Source organism: Strigops habroptila, chromosome 18 (assembly GCF_004027225.2).
Source record: "Strigops habroptila isolate Jane chromosome 18, bStrHab1.2.pri, whole genome shotgun sequence".
Classification (NCBI taxonomy): domain Eukaryota; kingdom Metazoa; phylum Chordata; class Aves; order Psittaciformes; family Psittacidae; genus Strigops; species Strigops habroptila.
Window position 1 is genome coordinate 2,032,087 of NC_044294.2, and position 23,190 is coordinate 2,055,276.

Here is a 23,190-nt window from a genome sequence, read left to right on the forward strand (position 1 = left end):
TTCAAAAGACCCCACATGAGGGTTTTAATTTGAACAACTGAATTCAGCTGAAAGAGTTTGAATTGGCTAAAACAAGAAAGAGAAACAAGAATTTCTTGGTTTATAAACCCCTCTGGAAATAACAACTTTGGGGATGTTTTATTTGCCATAGAAGATCGATGTCTTTCCCTCTTTTCCTCCAACCACCAGGCAGCTCCAACCAGCCCAGCCAAGGTTAACCCTCTCCATGGGGTTGCTCCTTTGGCTCAGTGCAGCTATTTTCCAGAGGGAAATAAACTCAGTTTGCTAAAAGTAGAGATGCTGGGAGAACATGAGAACTCCAGCCAGAAAATGGGAATAAATACACCAGCCAGAGTCTGCAGAGGAGGGAGGCAGTGCCATGGGAGCGCGGGCAGCTCACTCAGGAGCAGCTCTCATAGTAGGCAACTTGCTTGTTGATGGCATCCCGGATCCTTCTGACCTGCTCCTCCAGGCCCGACAGCCTGGCTGACTTGGACATCAAAGCCTTGTTGCTTTCCTGAATTTCCATCTCTAAAGCTGAGGAGAGAGGGCAGGAAGGTGGTGATGGACAGGAGGAAGGCAGCACGGCCATTGCCCTCCACATCAGGTTGGGCTGAGCCGCCACCTGCCTCCTGCATAGCTCTGGTGCGGTGAGAAAAATGAACATCCTGCCTTCCCCTTTCTCCCCAAACCAACATGACTGCTCCAAACATTCATTGGTTTTGAATTCTTAAAGATGAGGAGGCACACTGGCACTGGAGGTGAGGGTTCTCATCCATGGTGGCACACACACACTTGCAAACTCTGAATTTACTGGCACAGCACCAGCAGATGCAGCCAAACACACACTATCTCACTGCCAAAATTATGATGTTTTCCCCATTAATTTCCTTCCCTCACCCCTCTGGGAGTCAAAAGCCCTCCCCCAGTGCATGAGATTGTTATACTGAGTTCACAAAGAGTCTTACTTTCCATCCTGAGCATCATGGCCATCGTTTCCTCAAACAGGGCCTGTGCCTCCAGGTCTATGCTTTGCACCCTGCTGCCCTGCTCTCCCAATGCTGGGCTCTGCTCCATCCTTCCCTTCAGCTCAGCGTACATTTGTTTCACTTGTTCAAAAGCCTGTGGAAAAGCAAATAAGCAGCACAAGTAGGATCAAGCAAATAGCCTTGGGGAAAGGGGATTTTCCAATGTTGAATCCATTTTAAATATTAAATAGATGCTGCACTAGAGCTTTGTCATCACCTTATGCAAATGCATGATTTTTTGATGCCCTCACAAAGATGCTGACTGGGCTACCCTGCCTCAGGCAGGAGATACAGCAGCAATAACTTTCCAGCAAAGGGCAGTAGGATTGAGAAAGGTCCTGGAAAGGTGCAGTAGTGGGATACTGCATCAGATTAATTAGAAGTGACACGACAACATGCAAGCCACGGCTTGAACAGGAAAGCCTCGTCACCTTATCTAACAACGTGCCAGGACACAGCTGGCTTTGCTGTCTAGTGACAGCGGGGGGGGACGAGCACATCTGTGACCACCCTGCCTGAGCGCGGTACCTGCTGCGCGGCCCTGGCCTGCTCGCCCGCCTCTGTGGCCGTGGCCCGTGTGTCCGTGGCCCGCAGGCGGTTCTGCTCCGCGCCGCGCCGCAGCTGCGACAGCCTCTGCATCAGCCCATCCAGCTGCCCCGCCACCGCCTTCACGTGCTTCTCGGCTGGACCCAGAACAGCCTCGATCTAGAAGCAGAGAGCTCCACATCAGGAAGGAAATCGCACCCAAAAACTCACTCCTGATGTTTTTTCCCCTCTCTGTGCAGCTACACTTCCCAGTGGATGTACCACAGGAGTTGAGCAACCTGCTATAGTGGAAGGTGTCCCTGCCCGTGGCACGGGGTTGGAACTGGATGAGCTTTAAGGTCCCTTCCAACCTAAACCAGTCTGGGATTCTGTGATTCTAAGTGCAGTTTCAGCAGGGAGCAGGGACTGCTCCCTCTGCAGCTGAGCACAGGGCTCATGTCAGAGGGCCCAGCAGGGACCGTGACTGGAATTTGGAGAAGCACCCAAGTGAGACATGTCAGAAAGAGGAGACTTTTACAGCAAAACCATTTACAGCAAGATCCCATTTCCCAGCTGTGCTGCTGCAGGACTCTACCAAGTGGGGAAGTTTCAATGCAGCGGTGAGCAGGGCACAGTATCTTTACTGGGAAGTCACCGTGCATCACTTACCTCATTAACGCGCTCCTGGATGAACTGAAGGGAAGAGCCAGAGCCCCTGATAGCACCCTGGGCCTCCAGAAGCACCGTGTTTGCTCGCCGCAGATTCCCAACCACATCTTCCACGTTGCCCTCCACAGCATTCGCCCGGTTCCTGGGGAAATGTGGGAAACAGCCTGGAGTGAGTGTAGGTAATTGCATGGACTGGAAGTCAAGGTTGCAGAGGCAAAATAAGGAAGCTTGAGAAGCAAGACAGGATTGTTACCGAGAAGATTGCAACCTCCCTCCCCCAAAAGCCACAAACCTGGGGACACTGCACTCCGGCAGAAAGGTTTCTTTTGGGGAGAAGTGTTAGTTCCGTTTCATACCCCCAAGAGAAGAAGAGACAAACTGAGACGGGGAGAGAAACACCTTCCTTTAAATGAGTTAGAAAGTTTTATTTTCTAAGTGGTGCAGGAAAAAGTATCAAAGGGAAAGCAATAACCACTGAAGCAGTTTCAACGAATACTTTCTTGCTTGCAGTGGGACTGTTCAGGCCAGGTGATGGAGCTTTCCACGGAAAGCCAGACTCCCTTGTCTCATCACTTCCAGCAGGTTAAGCAGGTGTCTGACACTATCAAGGAGTTTACATACTTATCTCACTAACCTTCTCGCCGGGATATTGCTGCAAGTCAACACGTGACAAAGTAGATGCTCCAAATTTACAAGGACATGCTGTAATTACTTTTTAAGGGACCACAGGATAATCCTCCCAACTTTCACCCAGAAAACAAATAGCCCATTTAATCTCCTCATGCTCTCTTGTGCAATTAGGATGTAGGTCACCAATATCAAGTAATACCAGGTCAACCCTGTCATCTCCCATCACAGGGACTCAAGAGATAGAGAAAAGCCTCCACTATTTTTGGTAAAGATCTTCTTGTTCTATATCTATAACAGGATCTATTCTTGGCAGGCAGAGTTTTTGTTTGTATTGGGGCACCAGGGAGGTGTTTGTAGAGATTGAGGATTCGGTCTTTTAGGTACTGTATGGACATAGAAGATCCTGGCCTAAAACTTCAGCTTGTGCAAGTCAGTAGAGCTCCAGCTGAGCGAGATTTCAACCCAACTGAGAACCACCACGTTCAGTCCAGCTGAGTGACCTCAGCTGCCAACAAGCCCTTGAACCCCAACCGACCCGGCTTGCTCTGCCTCCTGCTGAAGCTGCTTGGCCTTTGCGATGTCCTCAGCCGTCTGGGCGAGGATGCTCTCCGGGCACTGCAGCTTAGTCGCCAAGTTTTGGATCTCAGTCATTTTTCTCAGGACTGCAGCAGCATCCGTGGGGAGACGCAGGGAAAGGACAGACTCACTGATTTCCTGGACAGTGGCAGGGTCCGTGTCCTTGTCTACAGAGCAACAGACAGCGTCAGAAACGGGAGAGAGGAAAGGTGGGAGTGCAGACACAAGGGAGGATCAGACATACAGCCAGTCGTGCATGCTCTCATGCACACAGTCTCTTCATTTCAGATAGCTGCCAGGATCCACCCCGAATTAACCTCCTTGAGTTCAGTGCACCTCTCATTCAAATCAGCAAAACTTTCAGGAAAGGACTGAAATGATACCTTTAATTTAGCAATAAGAACACCATGGCTAAGCCCAGCACAGACCTCACTGAACAGATGAGGTTGTGTTTCAAGACAAACCTTCTTTTATCTCTCAAATAACAGTTAATAAATCTGAGGAATCACATGCAGGCAGAGCCCAAGGGACATTAGCCCAGCGATTAGCTCAGAAACATCTTCTCTCATCATTAACACCAGACAGCACCAAATGACCTGATTTTCTTATTTGGGTAATGCTCATGAGGCTCATTATGTTATTACAATCTGTCTGTGAACAATAAGTCATCCCATTGGATTACAGGACTGATTAATAGCCTGCTCCAGAGAAGAGCTTCTGTTTATCTCTGGTCAGCGAGTGTGACCAGAAAAGTTCTCTGCATTGGGTCAATGCCAAGTGCAGATCCACAGCGAGCACCAGCCGTGGGGATGGGTTTGTCCTCAAGCCCCCGGGGATGGCACAAGGCACTGCAGCCAAGAGCAGGACATCAAGCAAGCTGGTGTCCATGCTACAGACAAAAGACTGCTTCCTCCACAGCTTTCCACTTCTGTTGATTCAGTTCACTGCGTCAGAGGCAATATTTGAGAGCAGTTCCTTGCGGAATGTTGGAGACCCCTCCATGAAGCTCCACGCACAGAAAGTCAAGGCCGTGTGGTACCTCCTGCCCCACATCCCTCACAGATGGCCTCCAAATGTCTCTGCAAGGATGCAGGCAGAGTTTGTCCTGGTGACATCCCAGGAAATTCAACACACTAAACCAGCTGGGATTCATTTGGGTCAACTTGGACAGCTCGGTTAAGCCTGTGCAAGTCAGCTTGTCAGACTGCAACCACTGACAAACACGGACTTGGGTACTACTGAAATTCCTCCTCTGTTTTATTGCCCGAGCCTCCCTTGCTGCCTCAGAGGATGCGCGCTGCCTTTGCTATGTAAATACCCATGTGCAGATGAAGTGGATATCAAAGAGCTTAACTGGGGTGAGCTATAAGTAGTTTTTTCCCTGCACAGACCTGCATGCACATACTTTACAGCTTGCAGAGTGCTACCTGACAAGAAGTTTCGGACTTGCTGGATGAACTGCTGGATGCGCCGCACGTCTCCTTCTATCTGAGTCCGTGTTATGCTCATCTGGTCCACGAGCCTCCGAGTGTTGCTTTGAATCTGCTTTGCAGATGTCTCTGTTGTTTTAATCTGCAAACAACAATATCCTGATGGAGCCAGTTCTTCTTGATCTGGAATCCCAGCAGCCCTACTTCAACTCTGAGTGAGCAAGGCAAGGCGCTTTGGAATTCTGCTATTTCACATTCTTAATATGCCACTGCTTTAAAGGATTGTAAATGTTAAAGATTGAGGGTTGGATTTGCAAAGGAAGCTCTCAAAGAGGGACAGTACTGTTTAGCTTTGTAAAACACATCTGAAATGGGTTTTGAATTACTGTGAAAACTCACTTTATCTTCGCAAGCACCCAAGAGACCATAGAAAGAATCTGCAACAGCACTAATGCACGTACAATAGTATCAAATGTTAGAGCATCAAATGTTAGAGCAGATACACCTGAGCAAACAGAGAGGTTTCCACATCCCAGCCCTTCTGCCATATAAAGCCCAAAGCAGGAGGGAGGACAGGCTTCCTGGTGGCATTTCCAGAGCCACTCACATGCCTTTCGCTCCATGGCTCCTGTGCTGGGAGAAGGAGGCAGGACCCACACACACAGCAGGGAGTCTCCCACTCAGAAATTCCTGAATTTCTGAAGCTGCCCAAACAACCAGGTCTCAAACAGGGTTTGAGATGGGGTATTTAGCACAGCTCACTCTCCACTGCCCCCGCCTTGACACCAAGGGATGGAGTATGGGGCTTGGCCATGGGCTCGCACTCACCAACTGTGCCGTCTCCCGGAGCCGGGCGCTCAGGCCGCGGAATTCCCTGGCAGCTTCCCCGGCGGTGGCCAGGGCCCCCCTGGACAGCGGGAAGATGCCATGGCAGGGGCCGGCCCCGCAGGCACTGCTGTTGTCCCGCGGGCACAGCAGCCCCTCGCACCGGGCGGGCGTGCAGGGCTCCACTCGGAAGCCACCACAGATCTGCAGAGGAAGAGAGTGACGGGGCAGTGAGGACACTCGCCCCGCTGGGGAGACCTCAGTGCCCGTGGGGAGGCAAACCAGCACATCACAGCATCCCCTCGCCAAGGGAGCTGGGGAACTTGCTGTGCTTGTGCTGCAGGAGCTCTGCATGGGGACAAGGGTGGAGCCAGCCCTTCCCAGTGATGTGGTGACTATCGCAAATGGGCACAGCCCAAACGACTGGAGCCCGTCACTGCATCAGAGAAGAGCAGCCAGAGCTATGCACGTGTATAGCAGTGCTGAATGCCTACCTCTGAGACAGCAACACAAGGTTGGCGTCTCCTCACCACCCCAAGCTGGAGCATAAACATGAGCAAAGCAGGAGCTGAACCCCAGTGGCTCATGGAGAGTAACAGCACATCAACATGGAACAAACATTTACTGCAGGAGAGCAACTCTTCCCCTCATGGTAGGGAAACCCTGTCCAACCTGTGCCGTTTGCTTTGGGAGAGACAATGGGATGAGACAACCCTGTCCTCCTGCCTGGACATCAGTGGTTTCAATTGCACAGCATCTTCTACAGTTACCACCCACCAAAGGGTGCATTGCAGCAGGGGCACATGCAAACCCAGAACCAGTGCAAGCACTAGCACAGGCTGGTCGCTTGGGAACGTGTTGGTGCCCTGAAAAGCAGAGAGGGGAGGTTGGTGGTCTCCACAGCAACCGTGCGTTAGGAGACACCGAAATGGATCTCCATGGCAATAACAAAGCAGCGAAGGAGAAATAAAAGAAATCTCATCCAGAAATTAAGTGGGACTTTGAGATACAAGAACTGACACGTGAGAGAGTCCTTGGAGGAAGAAGTGCGTGCCTAGGAGGGGGTGGTGGGCACTGCTTTGGTATCAGTGATCCCCAGGCAAGGGATGCTCAGACAATTCATAGATTCCCAAACTGGTTTGTGTCGGAAGGGACCTTAAAGCTCATCCAGTTCCAAGCCCCTGCCACAGGCAGGGACACCTTCCACTAGAGCAGGTTGCTCCAAGCCCCTGCGTCCAACCTGGCCTTGAACACTGCCAGGGATGGGGCAGCCACAGCTTCTCTGGGCACCCTGTGCCAGCGCCTCAGCACCCTCACAGGGAAGAACTTCTGCCTAAGAGCTCATCTCAATTTCCTTTAAATCTCCCCTAAATTCTCCACTGATGTCCCAAAACAGCAAGTTGCTTGGATGCCATTTACGAGTCTCTGGACAGAGACTTTGTCCTGCCATGCTGGACTGTCTGGGACAAGATGCATGACTGCAGGATGAGGATTCTGCCTCCTGAGCACTACAGGGCCCCCTTGAAAACAAGACACATGCAGTGATACGAGCCAGCAAACCACTCTGTATGTTCACCTTGTTTATGACAGGGGTCAGGTTGGGAGATGAGGCTATCTCGCCCTTCAGGGTCAGCAGCTTGGAGGTGGCCTCTGCCAGGCCCCCCCCCAGCCCTGCAGCGCTCCGGCGGCTCTCCTGGTTCTCAGCCAGCAGCCCAGAGGCACCAGCGATGAGGTTGCTGGCATTGGTGGATGTCTGGTAAGCAGATCTGATCGTCTTGAAGGCTCCTGCAGGAATAAAACCCAGAAGTGACACAAATACCTCCGTGACTCATAAATGCAGCATAGCTACACAAACGAAGGCATCGACTATACCCTGCGAGTGGATGTGAGCACAGAGAGGAGCAGGGCACAGCCACAGGGATTAGTCACTATGGCATAACAAAAAAAGCTCCTCTTATTACCAACTGCCTTTCAGCCATTCCTTCAGGGAGCTACAGAGCTCTGCTGAAGGCCTGAACGCTGGGTTGGGGTTAAAAGATTGAAACAAAACTAAAGCAAGACAACGTGGAACACTTCCCCGGACGTGTTCAAAGCCAGGTTGGACGGAGCTTGGAGCAACCTGGTCTAGTGGAAGGTGTCCCTGTCATTGGCAGAAGGTTGGAACTAGAGGAGCTTTAAGGTCCCTTCCAACCCAAATCATTCTATGAGTCTATGATGTGCACATCCTGATCCTGGTTGCTCTGTGCAGCCCAGAATGGCTTTGGCAGGACAGGACAGGGCTTTTGGAGCCCTCTCCCTTGTTCCCAAGCAGGTCCCACCATTCCCTTGCAGCACAGCCTGGAAGGAGAGTGGTCAGGACATGTACATCTATACCCTGCTCAAATGGGGAGGTGCAGAGCCAACCTGCCCAGGCAGCAGCCACTTGCTGCAGCTTTTACATCCCCAGCCAGCTGAGCCCTGTGCTGCAGCAGAGAGGGGGAGGCAGCAACAAGACACTTGGAGAGAATTAGGGATATAATGGCAGCCTACCACCAGCATCATCACAGGGCTTAATTAGCTCTTCTCCTCAGCGCCTGACAGCCGCCTGGCTCTCTTCCCCACCCCTCCATCCCCTCCATCTGTGCACAACCTTCATTATCCCAGCTTCCTCCCAGCTTCGGTGACACGCTCACAGCAGGTCTCTTCCCTTCCCACCTCTCCCCTGCAGTGGGGTTTGTGCTGAGGGACAGGAATGTGGTGCCCACGGAGCGAGCTGCCTAGCCCCAAAACACAGGAGCAAATAACCCAGGAGTGTGAATCCTGGGTCATGGACCAGAGGCTGGTACAAAGCATCTCCCTTGCTGGGGAGGGAAAACCTATTTGCTGTTCCTACGCTGACAGCAGGTTAAAAACTCCATCTCATCCACCCAACCAGTGCGAAACAACCAGGCACAGGCACGTTGAGGTAAATTAACAGCTGCAAATTACAGCTGCAGCACTGTACCTGACAGATCCGTGCTGCGGCTGGTTTCAAACTGGGTCTTCTTGCTCTGATACTGGGTGTTAGTGATAAGCAAGCTGCTGTTCAGCGCCTCAAGCTCCCTCGATAGAGAGGCAGTCTCATCCAGAAAATGAAGGTCAGGATTTATGCCTTGGACCTGCTCTCTGGGAGAGAAAAAGCAGAAAATATGAATTCAAGGAGAGAGCAAAGCACCTGTAGACAGAGAGCAAGACTCTGACACTGACAGCACCCACTGAAGAGGCACTTCTGAGCCTGGAGAGCTGATGGCCAAAAACACACCATGCCCCATGCGGGTTTGTGGAGGCAGCAGGGAGCAGGGCTGGGCTGCAGCTCTCCCACACCCAGGCATGCAGTTGGAACTGGATGAGCTTTACGCTCCCTTCCAACCCAAACTGTTCTGTGAGACTATGATGCCAACCATGAGCTTGTCCCCCAACCTGCTGCCTTTGCAACACCTCCCAGCTACGGGATGCACCCCACAGCAGCACCCGTCGCTCACCTGATGGCAGTGAGCGCGCTGCCCACCTGGGCCAGGCCCTGCTCTGTCACAGCAAAGCGACCGAGGATGCCCTGAGCCTGCTGCACGTTGCCCTCTGCCTGCGAGAGGCGGGGGCCCAGGCGGGACCCCCCGCTCCTGGGACGCAGCCATGAGGTGCTATTGCTGAGGCCGGCCTGGCGCAGGCGCAGGCGCTGGATGTCCCCGTCGTAGGTGTGGAAGCAAGGGTGGCACAGCTCGCACCCGGGGTAGGTGCTGCAGTGGCCGCGCTGGCACTGGTCGCAGCGGGAGCCCGTGACGCCCGGGCGGCACAGGCATTGGCCTGTGGTCTTGTCGCAGCCCACGTCCTCCGTGCCCTGGAAGTCGCAGTTGCACTCTGAGTGATGGAAAGGGGGAGAGATATAGAGGTGAAGCCCACCAAAACAGGGAAAATAGAAATTTATATATGTATATAATCAGACCCTGTTAATGGGATGCCAACACAACCTGAAACCCAACCCGTGCACAGTCTGGGAAATCATCGAATCCCAGACTGGTTTGTGTTGGAAGGGACCTTAAAGCTCATCCGGTTCCAATCCCCTGCCACGGGCAGGGACACCTTCCACTGGAGCAGGTTGCTCCAAGCCCCTGTGTCCAACCTGGCCTTGAACACTGCCAGGGATGGGGCAGCCACAGGTTCTTTGGGTACAGGAATGGGAAGAGCCCCCAAGCCCAGTCACTTGCCCAGCCCCTGACTCTGCAGGGCCAGACTGCAGGAGGCTCACCCAGGGCTGCTGGGAGGGGACTGGTGGATACCAGGAGATGGGGATGAACCGGGAGGCTGTTGCAGAGAGGAAATCTCTCTTACAAAATGTTGATGTCAGGACATGGGCCAAGTGCTGTTCCCCAGATAACCTGTGATTTCACAGTGCTAGGAAACACCAAGCCACAATGAAAGGGATGCTCCCTACCTGTGCACCCTACCCGGATGTCTCCGTAGTGCCTGTCAGGGCAAACCTGCTCCTGCACAGCAGAGCACGTCCGTCCTGTGAAACCTTCTTTGCACGGACACTGTCCTGTGAACTGAGGAAAGAGAAATACATCAGGGAGATTTATTTCTCTGGGCTCTTTCCTGGGAAAGCCCTTCCTCAGCTACTCTTGAGCACCGAAACCAGCACACGGACAATCTTCCCTGCTCAGCCTGTGCTCCAGGACATGTCCATGCTGCTGTGTCAGGCTGCAGGCTCAACCATGGGGATGCAAACAGCCCAAGCATTCCAGAGCAGAGTTTTCAGCTTTATTTCAATGACAAAGGGATCGCCCACAAGCAGCTGCTTTGTGATCTCAGGTCTCCTCCCTGCGCTGAGCCCGTTTGAGACCTATCTTTGGCTCTTTGAATCTGTCATAGTTTTTTATTTGCTACATTTAACTTTAATTTTCCCAGTTGTGTCTTAGGCCTGAAGTGACACGCACGCTTTTCATTGACAAATGAGGATAATTAGCTTGCCTCGCCTGTATGAAGATCTCTTATTAGAACTTCCTTGCTAAATACCAGCCCTTTTCAAATGGCTTAATCTTGCCTCGATAATTACCACCTTCTTTCATTTTCCTGAGTAGTCTGTCACGGTGTTTTCTAGGACATGGGAAAAGGAAAATAAAAGCAGGACACCCTAGGGAATGCACAGCCCTTTTTGTGGAGGCTCCCACAGATGGGATGGGACAACGGAGATGGTTTCAATGTTTTGAGTGATCCCCAGCAAAGGAGAAAAAAGAGCAAGTTTGCAAGAGTGTGCACGAAAGAAGGCAGGTAAATAGAAAAGAAATACTGCTGCAATATGCTGAATGTGCCCTGAGGATGCCTGGGGCGGGCTGGTGGTACCTGGTTGCAGTGAGGGCTGCGGGAGCCATGCGGGTGGCAGCCACAGGGCTGGCAGCCGTGGCCACTGCCCATGTCCCAGTGCTCGCCCGCACACTGGTCGCAGTCGTTCCCCACCACGTTGGGCAGGCAGAAGCACCTCCCTGTCTCATCATCGCAGGGCATGTCCTGCCGTGTTCCCAGCACATTGCAGGTGCATCCTGAAACAGGGAGGGGGTTGTCACGTTAAAAATGGGTGCAGAGCACCAGCCTAGCTTCCCACTGAGCCAGGTCCACGGGATGGCCTTGCAGCCACCCAAAGACGAGCTCTCTTGGCTCTCCCTTTCATACCCGAGCTCAGCACAAGGGACCCACACCTCTGCCCTAACACCACGCTGCCTCCTCCAGCCATGCAGCAGGACTCAGCAGCTCAAGGGGTCTCAGCATCCCTCCAACCCATCCACAACTGCCCTTGCCCATGCACAGCCCCAGTCGCCTCCAAGGTATCACCTCCTGCATCCTCTGTGGCTTCCTGGGAAGGGGATACAGCCCTACACGTCCCAGATTCCACTTTCCCTGCGCTCTTTGACAAGCTTATACCTGAGACAAGCCGCAACCTGGGGAAGCATTTATAAGCTTCTGCAAATCAGGCCTTTAGCTTGGAACCCCCAAATCAAAGCTGGCTGGGAACCAAGTCCCGTTCAGAGCCACCGTGGATGCTGAGCACAGAGGTGGGGTGCAGGGGATGTCTCAGGGGGTGTACTCACTGCGGCACCCCATGGGGTTGGCGTTGGCCAGCTGGGAGAACCCTGGCTTGCAGAGGTGGCAGCGGTCGCCCTGCACGTTCTCCTTGCAGACACAGCGCCCCGTCAGCGGGTCGCAGATGGAGCCCGGCACGGTGCCATCCGGGTCACACTCACAGGCTGGAAACATGCAGGACATAGCAGTGCTGAGGGGAGGATGAGGGGCCAGGGAAGGTGCTATGGGGGGGTTACAGGCACTCACGCAGACAGGCTTCGGGATGTGCGAGATCCTGCTGCTGGTTGCGGAAATAGTGGGTTTTGCAGCGCTCACAGTTGTTGCCCTCCGTGTTGTGCTGGCAGTTGTCACAGACGCCGCCGCTCGCCCCGCCGCTGGCACGGTACAGCTCGGGGTCAAAGTGGCACGAAGTCGAGTGCCCATTGCAGTCGCATCCTAAAAATCCCAACAAAAAGGCCCATCCAGTGCTGCAACCCCCGGCAGCGGCAGCTCCGGCACTAGAGGGTGCCCAAGGCCCTGCGTGACACGGTGACACCCGCTGACTGACCAGGGTGACACTGGCACCGGTCTGACAGTGCGGCCATGGGCTGGCATTGCCCGGCTGCAGCCCTGGGGAGCGAAGCCACTGTGCAAACACGTCGGGTGCCTTTTGCAGACACCCCTGTGTTAACATCCACCCCACAAAGTGTCACAGTAACAGGTCTCAGAGCTCGCTCCTGTCACTCATGGCTGGGGAGGGTTTAGGAAAGGCCTCAGGAAAAATCATAGAAGGGTTTGGGTTGGAAGACACTTCAAAGCTCATCCAGTTCCAAGGCCCCTGCCACAGGCAGGGACACCTTCCACTAGAGCAGGTTGCTCCAAGCCCCTGTGTCCAACCTGGCCTTGAACACTGCCAGGGATGGGGCAGCCACAGCTTCTCTGGGCACCCTGAGCCAGCGCCTCAGCACCCTCACAGGGAAGAGCTTCTGCCTCAGAGCTCATCTCAATCTCCCCTCTGGCAGGTTAAAGCCATTCCCCTTGGCCTGTCCCTACAGGCCCTTGTCAAAAGCCCCTCTCCCGCTTTCTTGTCCGCCCCTTTAGGCACTGGGAGCTGCCCTAAGGATTGAAAGGCTGTTATAAGGGAAGAGAGGAGAGGGAAAAGGTTCCTGCCGTACTCTGGCACTCGTGGGGATCGTTGTCCTCAGCGGGTGCCCATGGCCGGTTGTTGTAGAGCGCAGCGCAGCGATCACAGTTGGGACCAGCAGTGTTGTGCTGACACACACAGTGCCCGTGGACCTGCTGCAAAGACAACACATTACCCCTCCTGGCTGGTGGCTGCTCAGTTCAGAGCTTCATCCTCCCGATGCCTTTCTAGCATGTGCCTGGCCCCCATTCCCTGCACAGAGATGAAGCTCCAGCCCCCAGCCAGGGCTGCTGCAGCACCAGGGACAGGCTGCTCCTCACTTGCAGCCACAGGGCGATTCCCGCCACCTCTACCACCTACCTGAGGGACAACCACACTCAAGGCAAAGTGCACAAGCATAAATTAGGGACATGAAAACCCTACAACAGCTAACAGCCTGCACTGGCAAATCCTCCTGGGCATGAAAGGAGCCTCCTGAAGCCTTCTGCATGTCCCCAGAGAATGACCTCCCACAGCCCCTGAGGCCAGTGCTCACTGTGGTGTGCGGGTCTCCTGCAGGGGCACAGCGGTCGGCGTGTCCGTGGCAGAAGCAGCTCCCCAGCACCTGCACCTCAGACAAGGCATAGAAGGTGCTGGGCGAGTGGTAGCCCTGGCGCGGGATGTGGGGCAGCCCGGTGAGGTTGATGCGCAGGTTCGTGAACTGCCCCAGCTCTGTGGGAGACCAAGGAGAGGTGTGAGGGGGCAGCAGGCACCCAGGCACCAGCAGCAGAAGTGCATTGCAATTCACACAGAGGGTGCAGAGCAAGAGATGGAGTCATCAGCAAAGACCTTAGAGGCACCAGGGCAGCAGCCTAATGTGCAGCTCAAGGCCTTGCTTGCAGAGGACCTGCTCCCCTGCGGGGTTACCCTGGCTCTGTTCTCTCCATCACATGTAGGAAGAACCATGAGGTGCATCATCCTCCCCTCCCTTTCTTGGACATGAAACAGGCTGGCCACTTACTCTCGATGGTCTGGCTGTAAGAGGTAGTGATGGTAGATGCCAGGTCTTGGACACTGAATTTCACCTTAGAAGGAAAAAAAGTAAATTTAAAAAGCAGGAAACACAAGGTGCTTTCTTCTCATGCTCTGGGGGCGTGTGCTCTGGATCTGCCTCTGCAGAACATCACCTACACAGGGAAACGCCTTGAGAGTTGCAGAGGATTTTGCTGGACACTGGCACAGGGTGCCCAGAGAAGCTGTGGCTGCCCCATCCCTGGCAGTGTTCAAGGCCAGGTTGGACACAGGGGCTTGGAGCAGGGGGTTGGAACTGGAGGAGCTTTAAGGTCCCTTCCAACCCAAACCATTCTATAATTCTATGATTTTGCAGGAAGACCAACATAACACCTCACTTGTCCCAGAGCAGTGAGGGCTTTCCTCCCAGAGGATCAGGAATCCTCCTAAGGACTCCCCTCAGCAGTGCTGGGTGTCCACAGGCTCCGTCCCTCACTACATATCATGCATGGACCACCATGTGTTTCAGCAGCACTGCACAAGGCCACCCACCCCAAAGCCAGTGTCACAGTGGTGGGAACAGGCAGGGGTGGGAGTCTCTGCCCAAGCACCCATGGATCCTACCTTGCCCCCCTGCACAGGGTGCCCCTGCAGCGCCTGGCACCGAGCACCCTGCCAGCTCTCGGGGGAGCCCTGGGGGACATGAGGGAAGGCGGTGGCACAGTCGGAGGCCAGGTACTGGTACACGTCCCATGTCTGACCGAAGTCAGTGGAGCGCTCAATGAGCATCGCAGCGGGCAGAGGTGACTGCAGAGAGAGGGAAGAAGCACATCTGTAACGTGGCACACCCCAGCCAGATCCCACCATGGGGCCTCGGGATGCTTCTCCTCCTCTTCTCCTCCCTCCAGGCTCAGGTCTCTGCAGGCTGCTGGAGCAATCCCCTCCCCTGCAGGTTACCCACAACTTCTAGGTGCCCCCCGCTCCCTTTGGCCAGCCCTGCTGCAGCCACAAAGTACACATCTGCACCAAGGAGGGTTTTAGGCAGACATTCAAGAGGTGGGGACCCAGCACCCCACTCTGCTGTTCCCAAACACCCAGAGGAACGGCCAGGAAAAAGGAGGGAGGGGGACCCTGGTGTGCTTCCTATCAGGAGCTTAACAGGAGCTGTGCACTGAGATCCCCACATCTCACAGAGAGCCCCCATCATCTGTGACCTCCTGGCAAGCAGAGATGCTGCACACAAACCCTGAAGTGAAGCAGGATGCTGCCGAGCTGGAATGGCTGGTCCAGGTCCAGCTGCAACGAGACGCGCTCGATGCCTGCGGGCACAGAGAGGCAGCTTCAGAGGTGCAGACTGTGGAGCTGAGGAACAGAAACCGCCTCGCTTCCTGAGCCAAACCACTTATTTCCTTCTTTCCCTCCCATCTATTGAATCCAGCACCTCCTCCTCCCCTCATGCTGTTTATCGCTGGGGCCTTGGAGCTGTGTTGTCCTGTGGTACTCACCATTCTGGGACTGCCACCAGCGCGAGTGCCCGGCCGAGGACAGGACGTTCTCCACACGGTGGCCGTTGTAGGCATGTGGCAGCCGCGAGTCGCACCGGCAGCACCTCATGCTCCACTGGAAGAGAAAGAAAGAGTGGAAGCGACCATCCTGGTGTGGCCAGAGGGAGAGACCCTGCTGCAGACCTCAGGGATGAGGAGCCCAAGTGCAGCGTGGGCTCCTGAGGAACAAACAGCATCCCTAAAGCTGGGTTGTTAGAGACCTGAAGAACCGCAAGCAGTAAGACTAATGATACCCAGAACTCAAGTGGTCCCATTCATGCCCTTTTAGAAAACATAAGTCCTGGTTTTATGGACTAAAAACTAAACCCAAAATGCTTTCAACTAAAACCCATTTTTGGCAAACCATCAAAATTACTTTCTTTTTAAGCAACTCCCCTGTTTTCCACAATGACAACACTTGATAGAAAGCTCCTTGCAGCTTTCCAGGACCAGTTTGCCTTTTCCACACAGCCGATGGGGACTGTTTGGGTGAACTGAAAGGCCACTCTCGGGGTGATGCTCAGCCTCCCTGTGCTCTCCCCCGGGAGCACAGCGGGAGCAAACAGCTCAGTGGGTGAGAAGTCAGTGAGTGGGAAGTCGAGTGGCTCAAAGTTCAGCCCTTCACTTGAGCAAGTAATTCAAGGAGCAAACAGAGATGCAGCACGGGGATGGGAGAAAAGCCAGAGTCCCTGAGGAGCAAACAAATACTCACATTTTACTAACCAAGCAACGCTCCGTGCAGTCACTACCACGGGGCCGTCGGGAGCGTGTGGCACATGGGCAGGCTGAGAAATGTTTAGAAAGCAACAGGAAAGAGATTGAGCAAGAGGCAGGGAGCAGGGGAAGTCCAAACACTGAGCAAGGGGAGAGGCAGGTACAGGGTTGGGCAGCAGGATAGGTGAGGACCACCAAGAATTCGGGAGAGACACCCAGGTGGGGCAATGGTGGGGAAGGGCAGGTCCCAGAGGGGTGTTAAAATAGTGGGTGATGGCAGAGCCAGCAGCAGCATCCTGTGGGAACACAGGGAGGCCCTGTCCAAAGTGCTCAATGCTGGCCACGCATTTTGTAGAGCAAAGCCACGGGGCTGTAAAGGCCACCAGGAGGGAAAAGATGGTACCCAAGGCGTGAAATGAAGTACTTGGTACCTCCAGCCTGGTGAAATGGAGAGGAAGAGACAGGACAAGGGGAATGGCTTTAACCTGCCAGAGGGGAGACTGAGATGAGCTCTTAGGCAGAAGCTCTTCCCTGTGAGGGTGCTGAGGCACTGGCACAGGGTGCCCAGAGAAGCTGTGGCTGCCCCATCCCTGGCAGTGTTCAAGGCCAGGTTGGACACAGGGGCTTGGAGCAACCTGCTCTAGTGGAAGGTGTCCCTGCCCGTGGCAGGGGGTTGGAACTGGATGAGCTTTAAGGTCCCTTCCAACTCAAACCAGGCTGGGATTCTGTGATCCCACTCTCTGAAAGGGTTCCCAGGGCTGCACGCTGAGGCAAGCAGAGCCATATAAGTGAGCTATGGGATAACGCTGTCCTGAAAGCAAACGTGATGTGAAACATTCCAACTAGAAATGGAAGTTGTTGGTAGCCTGAGCAGTAACGCGGCCTCCCAAAAGAAGCACCCGTACATGAGCTTCACATCAACATGTCCCAAAGCCTGAGAAACTGGGAATGATCGGGAATAGCGTTTGCCACAGGAGCAGAATGGCTCCGAAAGGTCGTCCTGGCAGGAAAGTGGGTTTGGAGGAGAGGAGAGAAGCGCGTCTGGTGCAAGGTACCTCTGACATTGGGAAGGCAACGGGACACCCCGCTTCAAGGGCTAGCAGCTGCTGGGGTGGCAGAAGGTGACAGCAGAGGAACAGGACACATATGACACCCCAGTGATGAGATCAGCTTTCGGTGGCCAAGCAGTGACATCCGGTGACTAAAAGTACTTTAAATCCAGCTCTGTGCTAAAATCTCCCCATCTGATACTTTAAAAAAATGAGCCAATTCCAACCCAAACCCTAAACATGACCCCACACACACATGTGCTGGGGTAGGAAGAAATCTGTACTTGGGAGAGGCTGCTTGGCCAGAGGTCCACAGTGGCACAAAGATCTCTGTTTTACTCTTTAAAAGATGAATTATGGGTTATACATATTGCCTTACTCCTGATACAGGCACACCTAAGCCAGCCATGTGTTATTTCTACAAAAAAGGACTTGGCTTCACAAAACCCACCTTTTTTTACATAAAAGCAAATTAAAATTCATGGAGAATTTTGTCCAGAATTACCTTTTTGCTCACTCTCCCATGAAACCACACAAAGAGCAGGTTGGCCTTGACCAGAAAGCACCAACTGGTACCACAGTAACAGCACACAGCAAAGCAGCTGGGCAGCAGCGAGATGTGAGCTCAGACCATGGGCTGGTTTTGGTTCCTAGCAAAGCCCAGGCCTGACTCTACTCTGCCCCAGTCCTGGGAACCTTTAGCAGTTGGACTGATATGGAGGAGAAATCCTCACTTTATACTGATCTGTTTCCATAATATTTTCCAGAGTCTTTATGTTCTCTGTCTATAAATATTGCAGAACAGGAGTTGGCTAACTGCAATATTTATAACAATATTGCAGAATAAGCAAACAGAGAATTCAAAATATACAATCGTGCCATTTCCCTGGCTCTACCAACTCCTCCGGGCTCTGCCAGTAAGAATCAGAAATAATACAGTCAGGTCCAGGCAGAGGAACTCATCTTGGATACTGGCTACTAGCAGCAAATTGTCAGGAATTACCCACAGAGAACAATTCCCAACAATGATTAAACTTCACAAAGACTTTCTGCAGGGGAAAGGTTAATCTCAGCTGAATTATTCAGTAGGAGTGATTCACGCATACTTATTAGACCATTCACACAGCCAGAGATACAAGTACCTTCTAGCTACCACCCAATGCTGGCAATGAAGCTGCAACCACACTTAAAATGCAGTGTTAAGTGAAAATGAAGCTTGTGAGATGAACCATCCTCAGGCAGCCCTGGAATCTTCTCCCCCCCCCCCCCCCAATTTCGGCTTAGATTAACCCTGGAAGCAAAATTCATTTCACATCCTTGGAGCAAATTGTGAAAGCCATTGCACAACTGAGGATTTGCTATTGCTGGCTGTGACTATTTGTCTCAAAGTTCCTTAGGACAGAGGGAATTACCAAAAATGACAGTCCTGCACCGGGCTGAGTGGAGATTTACAACGTGCACACCTTTCCCCACATCTCCCCTTCTTTTTTTACCAGCATAGCAAGAGGATCAGTAGATCCCTTGGAGCTGGGCTTGCCAGGAATAGACCAGGACTACATGACAAATGAGATGAAGAGGTCACAGTCTAAGCTGGGTCACTGACCCAGGGCAGCCCTGGCTCTCCAGCAAAGGAGAACTGGTGTGTGTCAAGGGGGTATGGGATGTGGGGCTGAAACAGCCTAAAGGGAGGTAAAAGAAGTTGTAGGTCTGCATAAGAAACACTAATTGCCCTCCGTGCCTCCAAGCTACTTGAAAGAGCTGCCCAAAATACGGGTTATGGAGGTTCAGAGATTAGAGAAAGCGAATTCCAGTCTTCTGAAAGGCGATTCAGGAAGTGGTTGTTTTAGAGGGAATGTGAGCATTTCCCTTCAATAAACAGATTCACAACTTAGGAGTGGTGGAGGGGAAAACCAAAAAATCCATGCAGAAGAACAAGCAGCTATTGTAAAACTGCCCATACATTACATCATGTACCTGAACACTTCTGCATGCAGGGACACAGCGCAGAGCCAGCCCCTGTGCCCCTTCTGCTGCGTGTTCCTGCTGCTCTCCTCCTGCTCTGACCTTGTGAGCCAGCTGCTGAGCAGCCTCCCATGCCTCCTGCTCATGCTGGGGCAGAAAACCTCAAACCATTTTAAGCTGATGGACTCTGACCAAAGTATTTTAAGTAGCTCGAGCTGCCATTTTAATGTGAGTTGAGAGCCCTTGAAATAAAACCTCCTGGCATAGGAGCACAAACCCAAAATAAACTGAAGTTATTCATCAGCGAAAATGGGAAGCTGCTTCTCCCCAGTCATGAAATGAAGACCTTTCATAGCTGCAGAGACCTCGGGGGTCCAGATTTAACCCAGCTGCATGTCAGTGAGCGGCACTGTGTCAGTCCGGCTCCTGGCACGCAGCCTCCCATATGGGAGCTTTGCTTGGTCTTGCACAATTAATATTCTATAGGGACAGTAATTACTGCTCCAAGTTTATCTGGGGACAATCTGAAAAGCAGTAGGAATTTATACATCCACAGAGAGATTGAGGGTTATTAATAAATAGGGTGGGCAGCAAGAATAAGTTACCTTGGGAACAAAGGCACCTGGTAAAGCCAAGCTATGCAATTCTCTATTCCAGCCCACTTTCATTCCCTGCTAACACCAGCTGCAGGACATGCCAGGCACAAAGAGCAGGAAAAGGCAGAAGTTACCCATGGTTATGTTATCATGGTTAAACATCTCAGTGAGCAATTGGTATTTGATAAACTAGACCGTGCTTCAATTTTGAAACATAGATATCTCAGCCCTAACATCTAATGTCACATCCTTGCTTGGCTGGTCATAAGTGACACTGGAAAATGAGCTCCGAGGCTACACTGAACACACAAATAGAGGGCTCTGACCCTCAGATTGGTTTTACCTGTGACCTCCACATTCAGAGGCAACAGCAAAAATGGGGGAGAAGACACAAGCTGGACACAAACATCCTAAGGATGGGGTTTAAGGAAACGAAGTTCACTTCTCTTGCTTAAAAGCAAGCACGTGGGTGCCTGTTTCCTCGCCCCGTCTGTTCTCACTTTCCATCTCCCCTCAGCAAAACTTCATTTAGAACCTGCCAGGATGACAGTCTGCAAACCCTCTATTGCACCAGCTCATCCCCACACTCCTCATGCATCGCTGGGGTCCTGTCGCCTCTGCAACTTGTCTGCAAGGGAATGACGTGATGTCTCCCAGCATATGTGTCGATTTGCAGTTGTGTGACAAAAAGAACACAGAGAAAGGAGGAGGAGGAAAAAATAATGGGAAATGGGGTTTTTTTTTCTTTTGCATGTTCATTGCAGGTAGGGACATATCCCTGCAGCACAGAGCAGGGTGTGTCTGAATGCCAGAATAAGGTAAGCACGGAGTAGTTGCTGTATTATCTTCAACAGGTTGGGAATATATATTGTATAAATATAAACACAAACCCCTGACATGGTGAAGCAATACCCAAAACTAGAAGCTTTGCTTTAACCAGGGGCTCGGACCTCCTGCAGTCCCATCTGACCACAGCTATTTTGTGGCTGCATTTTTGTGTGTTAAAACCCCTGAGTTTGACTGGTGACACTGCAAAGCAAAGGAGCTGGGAGGCACAGTGGCTTTCGAGCGTGCTCTCCCCTGTTCCAACACGCCGAGGGCCTGTCCAAGCACCCGGCAGGCAGCATGTGTTGGATGAGTCCCGAGCTCCCTCCCTGACTCACGCAGGTGGGTAAGCAGATGTACCCATCAGACAGCAGCAATAAGGCAGACAGAAGCATTAGTCTTGCACGTAGTCTCTTTTGCAGTCATTGGCCTGTATTTTTGGAAGCAGAAAAAGATGACTCGGTGCTGAAACACCACGGGGAGAGATGCTACAGCCCAGCCCCTGCCAGGCAGCTGCGACCAGCCATCAGCAGGAGGAACCTCTGCCAGGCCAGGAGCTCTGCTCTCCTGCCCACTCTCCTTCAGGGTTCTCCGGTACCTCTCGCCTCAATTCCTACCTGGATAACCCCATATCATCATGACAACTTCCCGCCCTTTGTTCTTCATATTCACCAAGGCCCCCTGAAAAGCGGGTGAGAGAAGGCAAAAAAATATTGGTCCTTCACCTTATCCAAACAGCATTTTAATACCCAAAGTGTTAAAATGGGATATCAACCTTCAATACCTAAAGGAGCTGAAAGAAAGCTGGAGAGAGGCTTTGGACAAGGGCCTGTAGGGACAGGACAAGGGGGAATGGCTTTAAACTGACAGAGAGGAGACCGAGATGAGATCCTAGGCAGAAGTTCTTCCCTGTGAGGGTGCTGAGGCGCTGGCACACTGTAGGATGCAGGAAACAGAGCAGCAGCAGCAGGACAAGCACACCCAGCTTCACTGCTGCCTTACCTATTCTTCAGCAAAAGGTTTCAGTGATGTGCAGGGTGTTTGTGGCACTCTGCTAAATTAATAAAACAATGGGAAAAGTCTGTAGCTATTTCTAGTGCTGGATATGTCTTTAAGCTGAAAGCATCGCACAATCCTGGAGGAAAGCAATGATCTCTCTCCAGAGAAGTGTTAGTCTAGCCCGGGGCGAACACACCACAGCAGGGTACTGCTGCTGGCAGCAGCAAAGCAAAGGCTGCACAGCCCTCATGCTGTTGTTTGGAAGGGCCAGGCCAGGTGAGGAGACTGGGACCTGCTAATCCACATGGAAGCCACACCGTGCCCTCCCCTGGCTGGAGCTGGGCAGCGTGAGCTGCTCCATATTCCTATCAAAGCACTACGCTTCGCATTTAAATAGTGAGACAAGTTAAGTGGGCTTTGAATCACACCTCAGTCAATGAGATTCTTTCCACACACATCAGCGCCTTTACAGCTCCAAATCCAGGCTCACTTTATTTTTCTATTTTATGTTCAGTTTCCCCTCTTGCTTTTACCTTCTCTGCTGACTCAAGTCACCATTTCCCAAGCACTAAGTGATTTCCAACCCAGACCATTGGCCTGCCTGGCTTCCACCCCCCATCACTTTTCTATCCATTGCTGCATTCCCCCGTGCTATAAATGGCAGTGCTGAGTGTCCCTCCTGGATTTCACTAGACTGAGCCTACAGCCAAGGAATGGAGCAATTAGTAGTGCAAAGTATAAAGGTTAGAGGGACTTGGAGCCAGAGCTGACAATGGAGCAGAGGCTGAAATCGATGCCCACAGCAAGTGACCCACCAGAATTGCAAAAGATGACCCATGGGCTGGTGGTGGGGCCAGACGGTGCGGAGCTGCCAGCTGGCACGAGGGGCAGAGCAACCCCTCATCCCGTGCCCTCTGCTGAGATTGCTAAAGCCGCTCTAAATTTGTACCTATTTGGCAACAAAACAAGAGCAAGACTTGTAACCACGAAAGAAAAAAGGAGACGTAAGAGTTAATACATGAAACGTGCTTACTTTTTATGGGATGAGACTCCGAGAATTGAGTTCAGGGGATTAATTTTCGCTTAAATTAGGAAGCAGAAAAAGGGAGGGAAAAATCAGGACAGGCTCAGTGCATGGGGATTTCTCCTGCAAAGCGAGGAGCTGCCCTACACAAAACTCCCATTAGCCATTACAGCTGCAGAACAGAAATAAGGATCTTGGAGGAATTTACTAGCAGTAACGATGCATCTCTCATTTTAAGAAACGAAAGAACGTGTAAGGAAGCAAAGACCCCATTCCCGAAGCTAGATTGGAAAATCCAACTTAAACTATCAGTGTTAATTGTTCCATATTTCTTTTAACCCTGGCACTTGTAAGGCAGGGTATAAGGAATATGAAAACAGACTGGAAGAGACTGCTGCAATGATGCTTCCTCCACAGTACCACCACAGGCCCTCACTCACAAACTCTGCCCCAAACAGATCATTTCTGCTCAAAGTATATCACAGCCATCAAAGAGATGCCCAGTCTCCACTGCAAAGATTACAAATGATGCAGATGATCACAACTGAAAGCCCTTCAGAATGATCTCTCAAGGCCAGACAAAGGGAATAA

General features: G+C 52.3%; 1 protein-coding gene across 1 annotated transcript in view; it reads right to left on the reverse strand.

Moving 5' to 3' along the window:
* Positions 1–91: 91 nt before the first annotated feature.
* LAMB3 (laminin subunit beta 3) overlaps positions 92–23,190 on the reverse strand; it is a 28,767-nt gene continuing 5,668 nt past the window's right edge. The window contains exons 5-24 of the mRNA XM_030473299.1: positions 15,392–15,506; positions 15,132–15,205; positions 14,511–14,693; positions 13,897–13,960; positions 13,432–13,607; positions 12,928–13,051; positions 12,020–12,208; positions 11,782–11,937; positions 11,039–11,235; positions 10,131–10,242; positions 9,184–9,556; positions 8,667–8,827; positions 7,260–7,468; positions 5,687–5,887; positions 4,856–5,000; positions 3,388–3,595; positions 2,223–2,364; positions 1,557–1,733; positions 969–1,122; positions 92–537 (exon numbers count right to left, since the gene is read on the reverse strand). Of these exons, the coding sequence (XP_030329159.1) occupies positions 401–537; positions 969–1,122; positions 1,557–1,733; positions 2,223–2,364; positions 3,388–3,595; positions 4,856–5,000; positions 5,687–5,887; positions 7,260–7,468; positions 8,667–8,827; positions 9,184–9,556; positions 10,131–10,242; positions 11,039–11,235; positions 11,782–11,937; positions 12,020–12,208; positions 12,928–13,051; positions 13,432–13,607; positions 13,897–13,960; positions 14,511–14,693; positions 15,132–15,205; positions 15,392–15,506 (3,297 nt within the window). The 3' untranslated portion in view covers positions 92–400. The remainder of the gene's footprint in view (positions 538–968; positions 1,123–1,556; positions 1,734–2,222; positions 2,365–3,387; positions 3,596–4,855; positions 5,001–5,686; positions 5,888–7,259; positions 7,469–8,666; positions 8,828–9,183; positions 9,557–10,130; positions 10,243–11,038; positions 11,236–11,781; positions 11,938–12,019; positions 12,209–12,927; positions 13,052–13,431; positions 13,608–13,896; positions 13,961–14,510; positions 14,694–15,131; positions 15,206–15,391; positions 15,507–23,190) is intronic.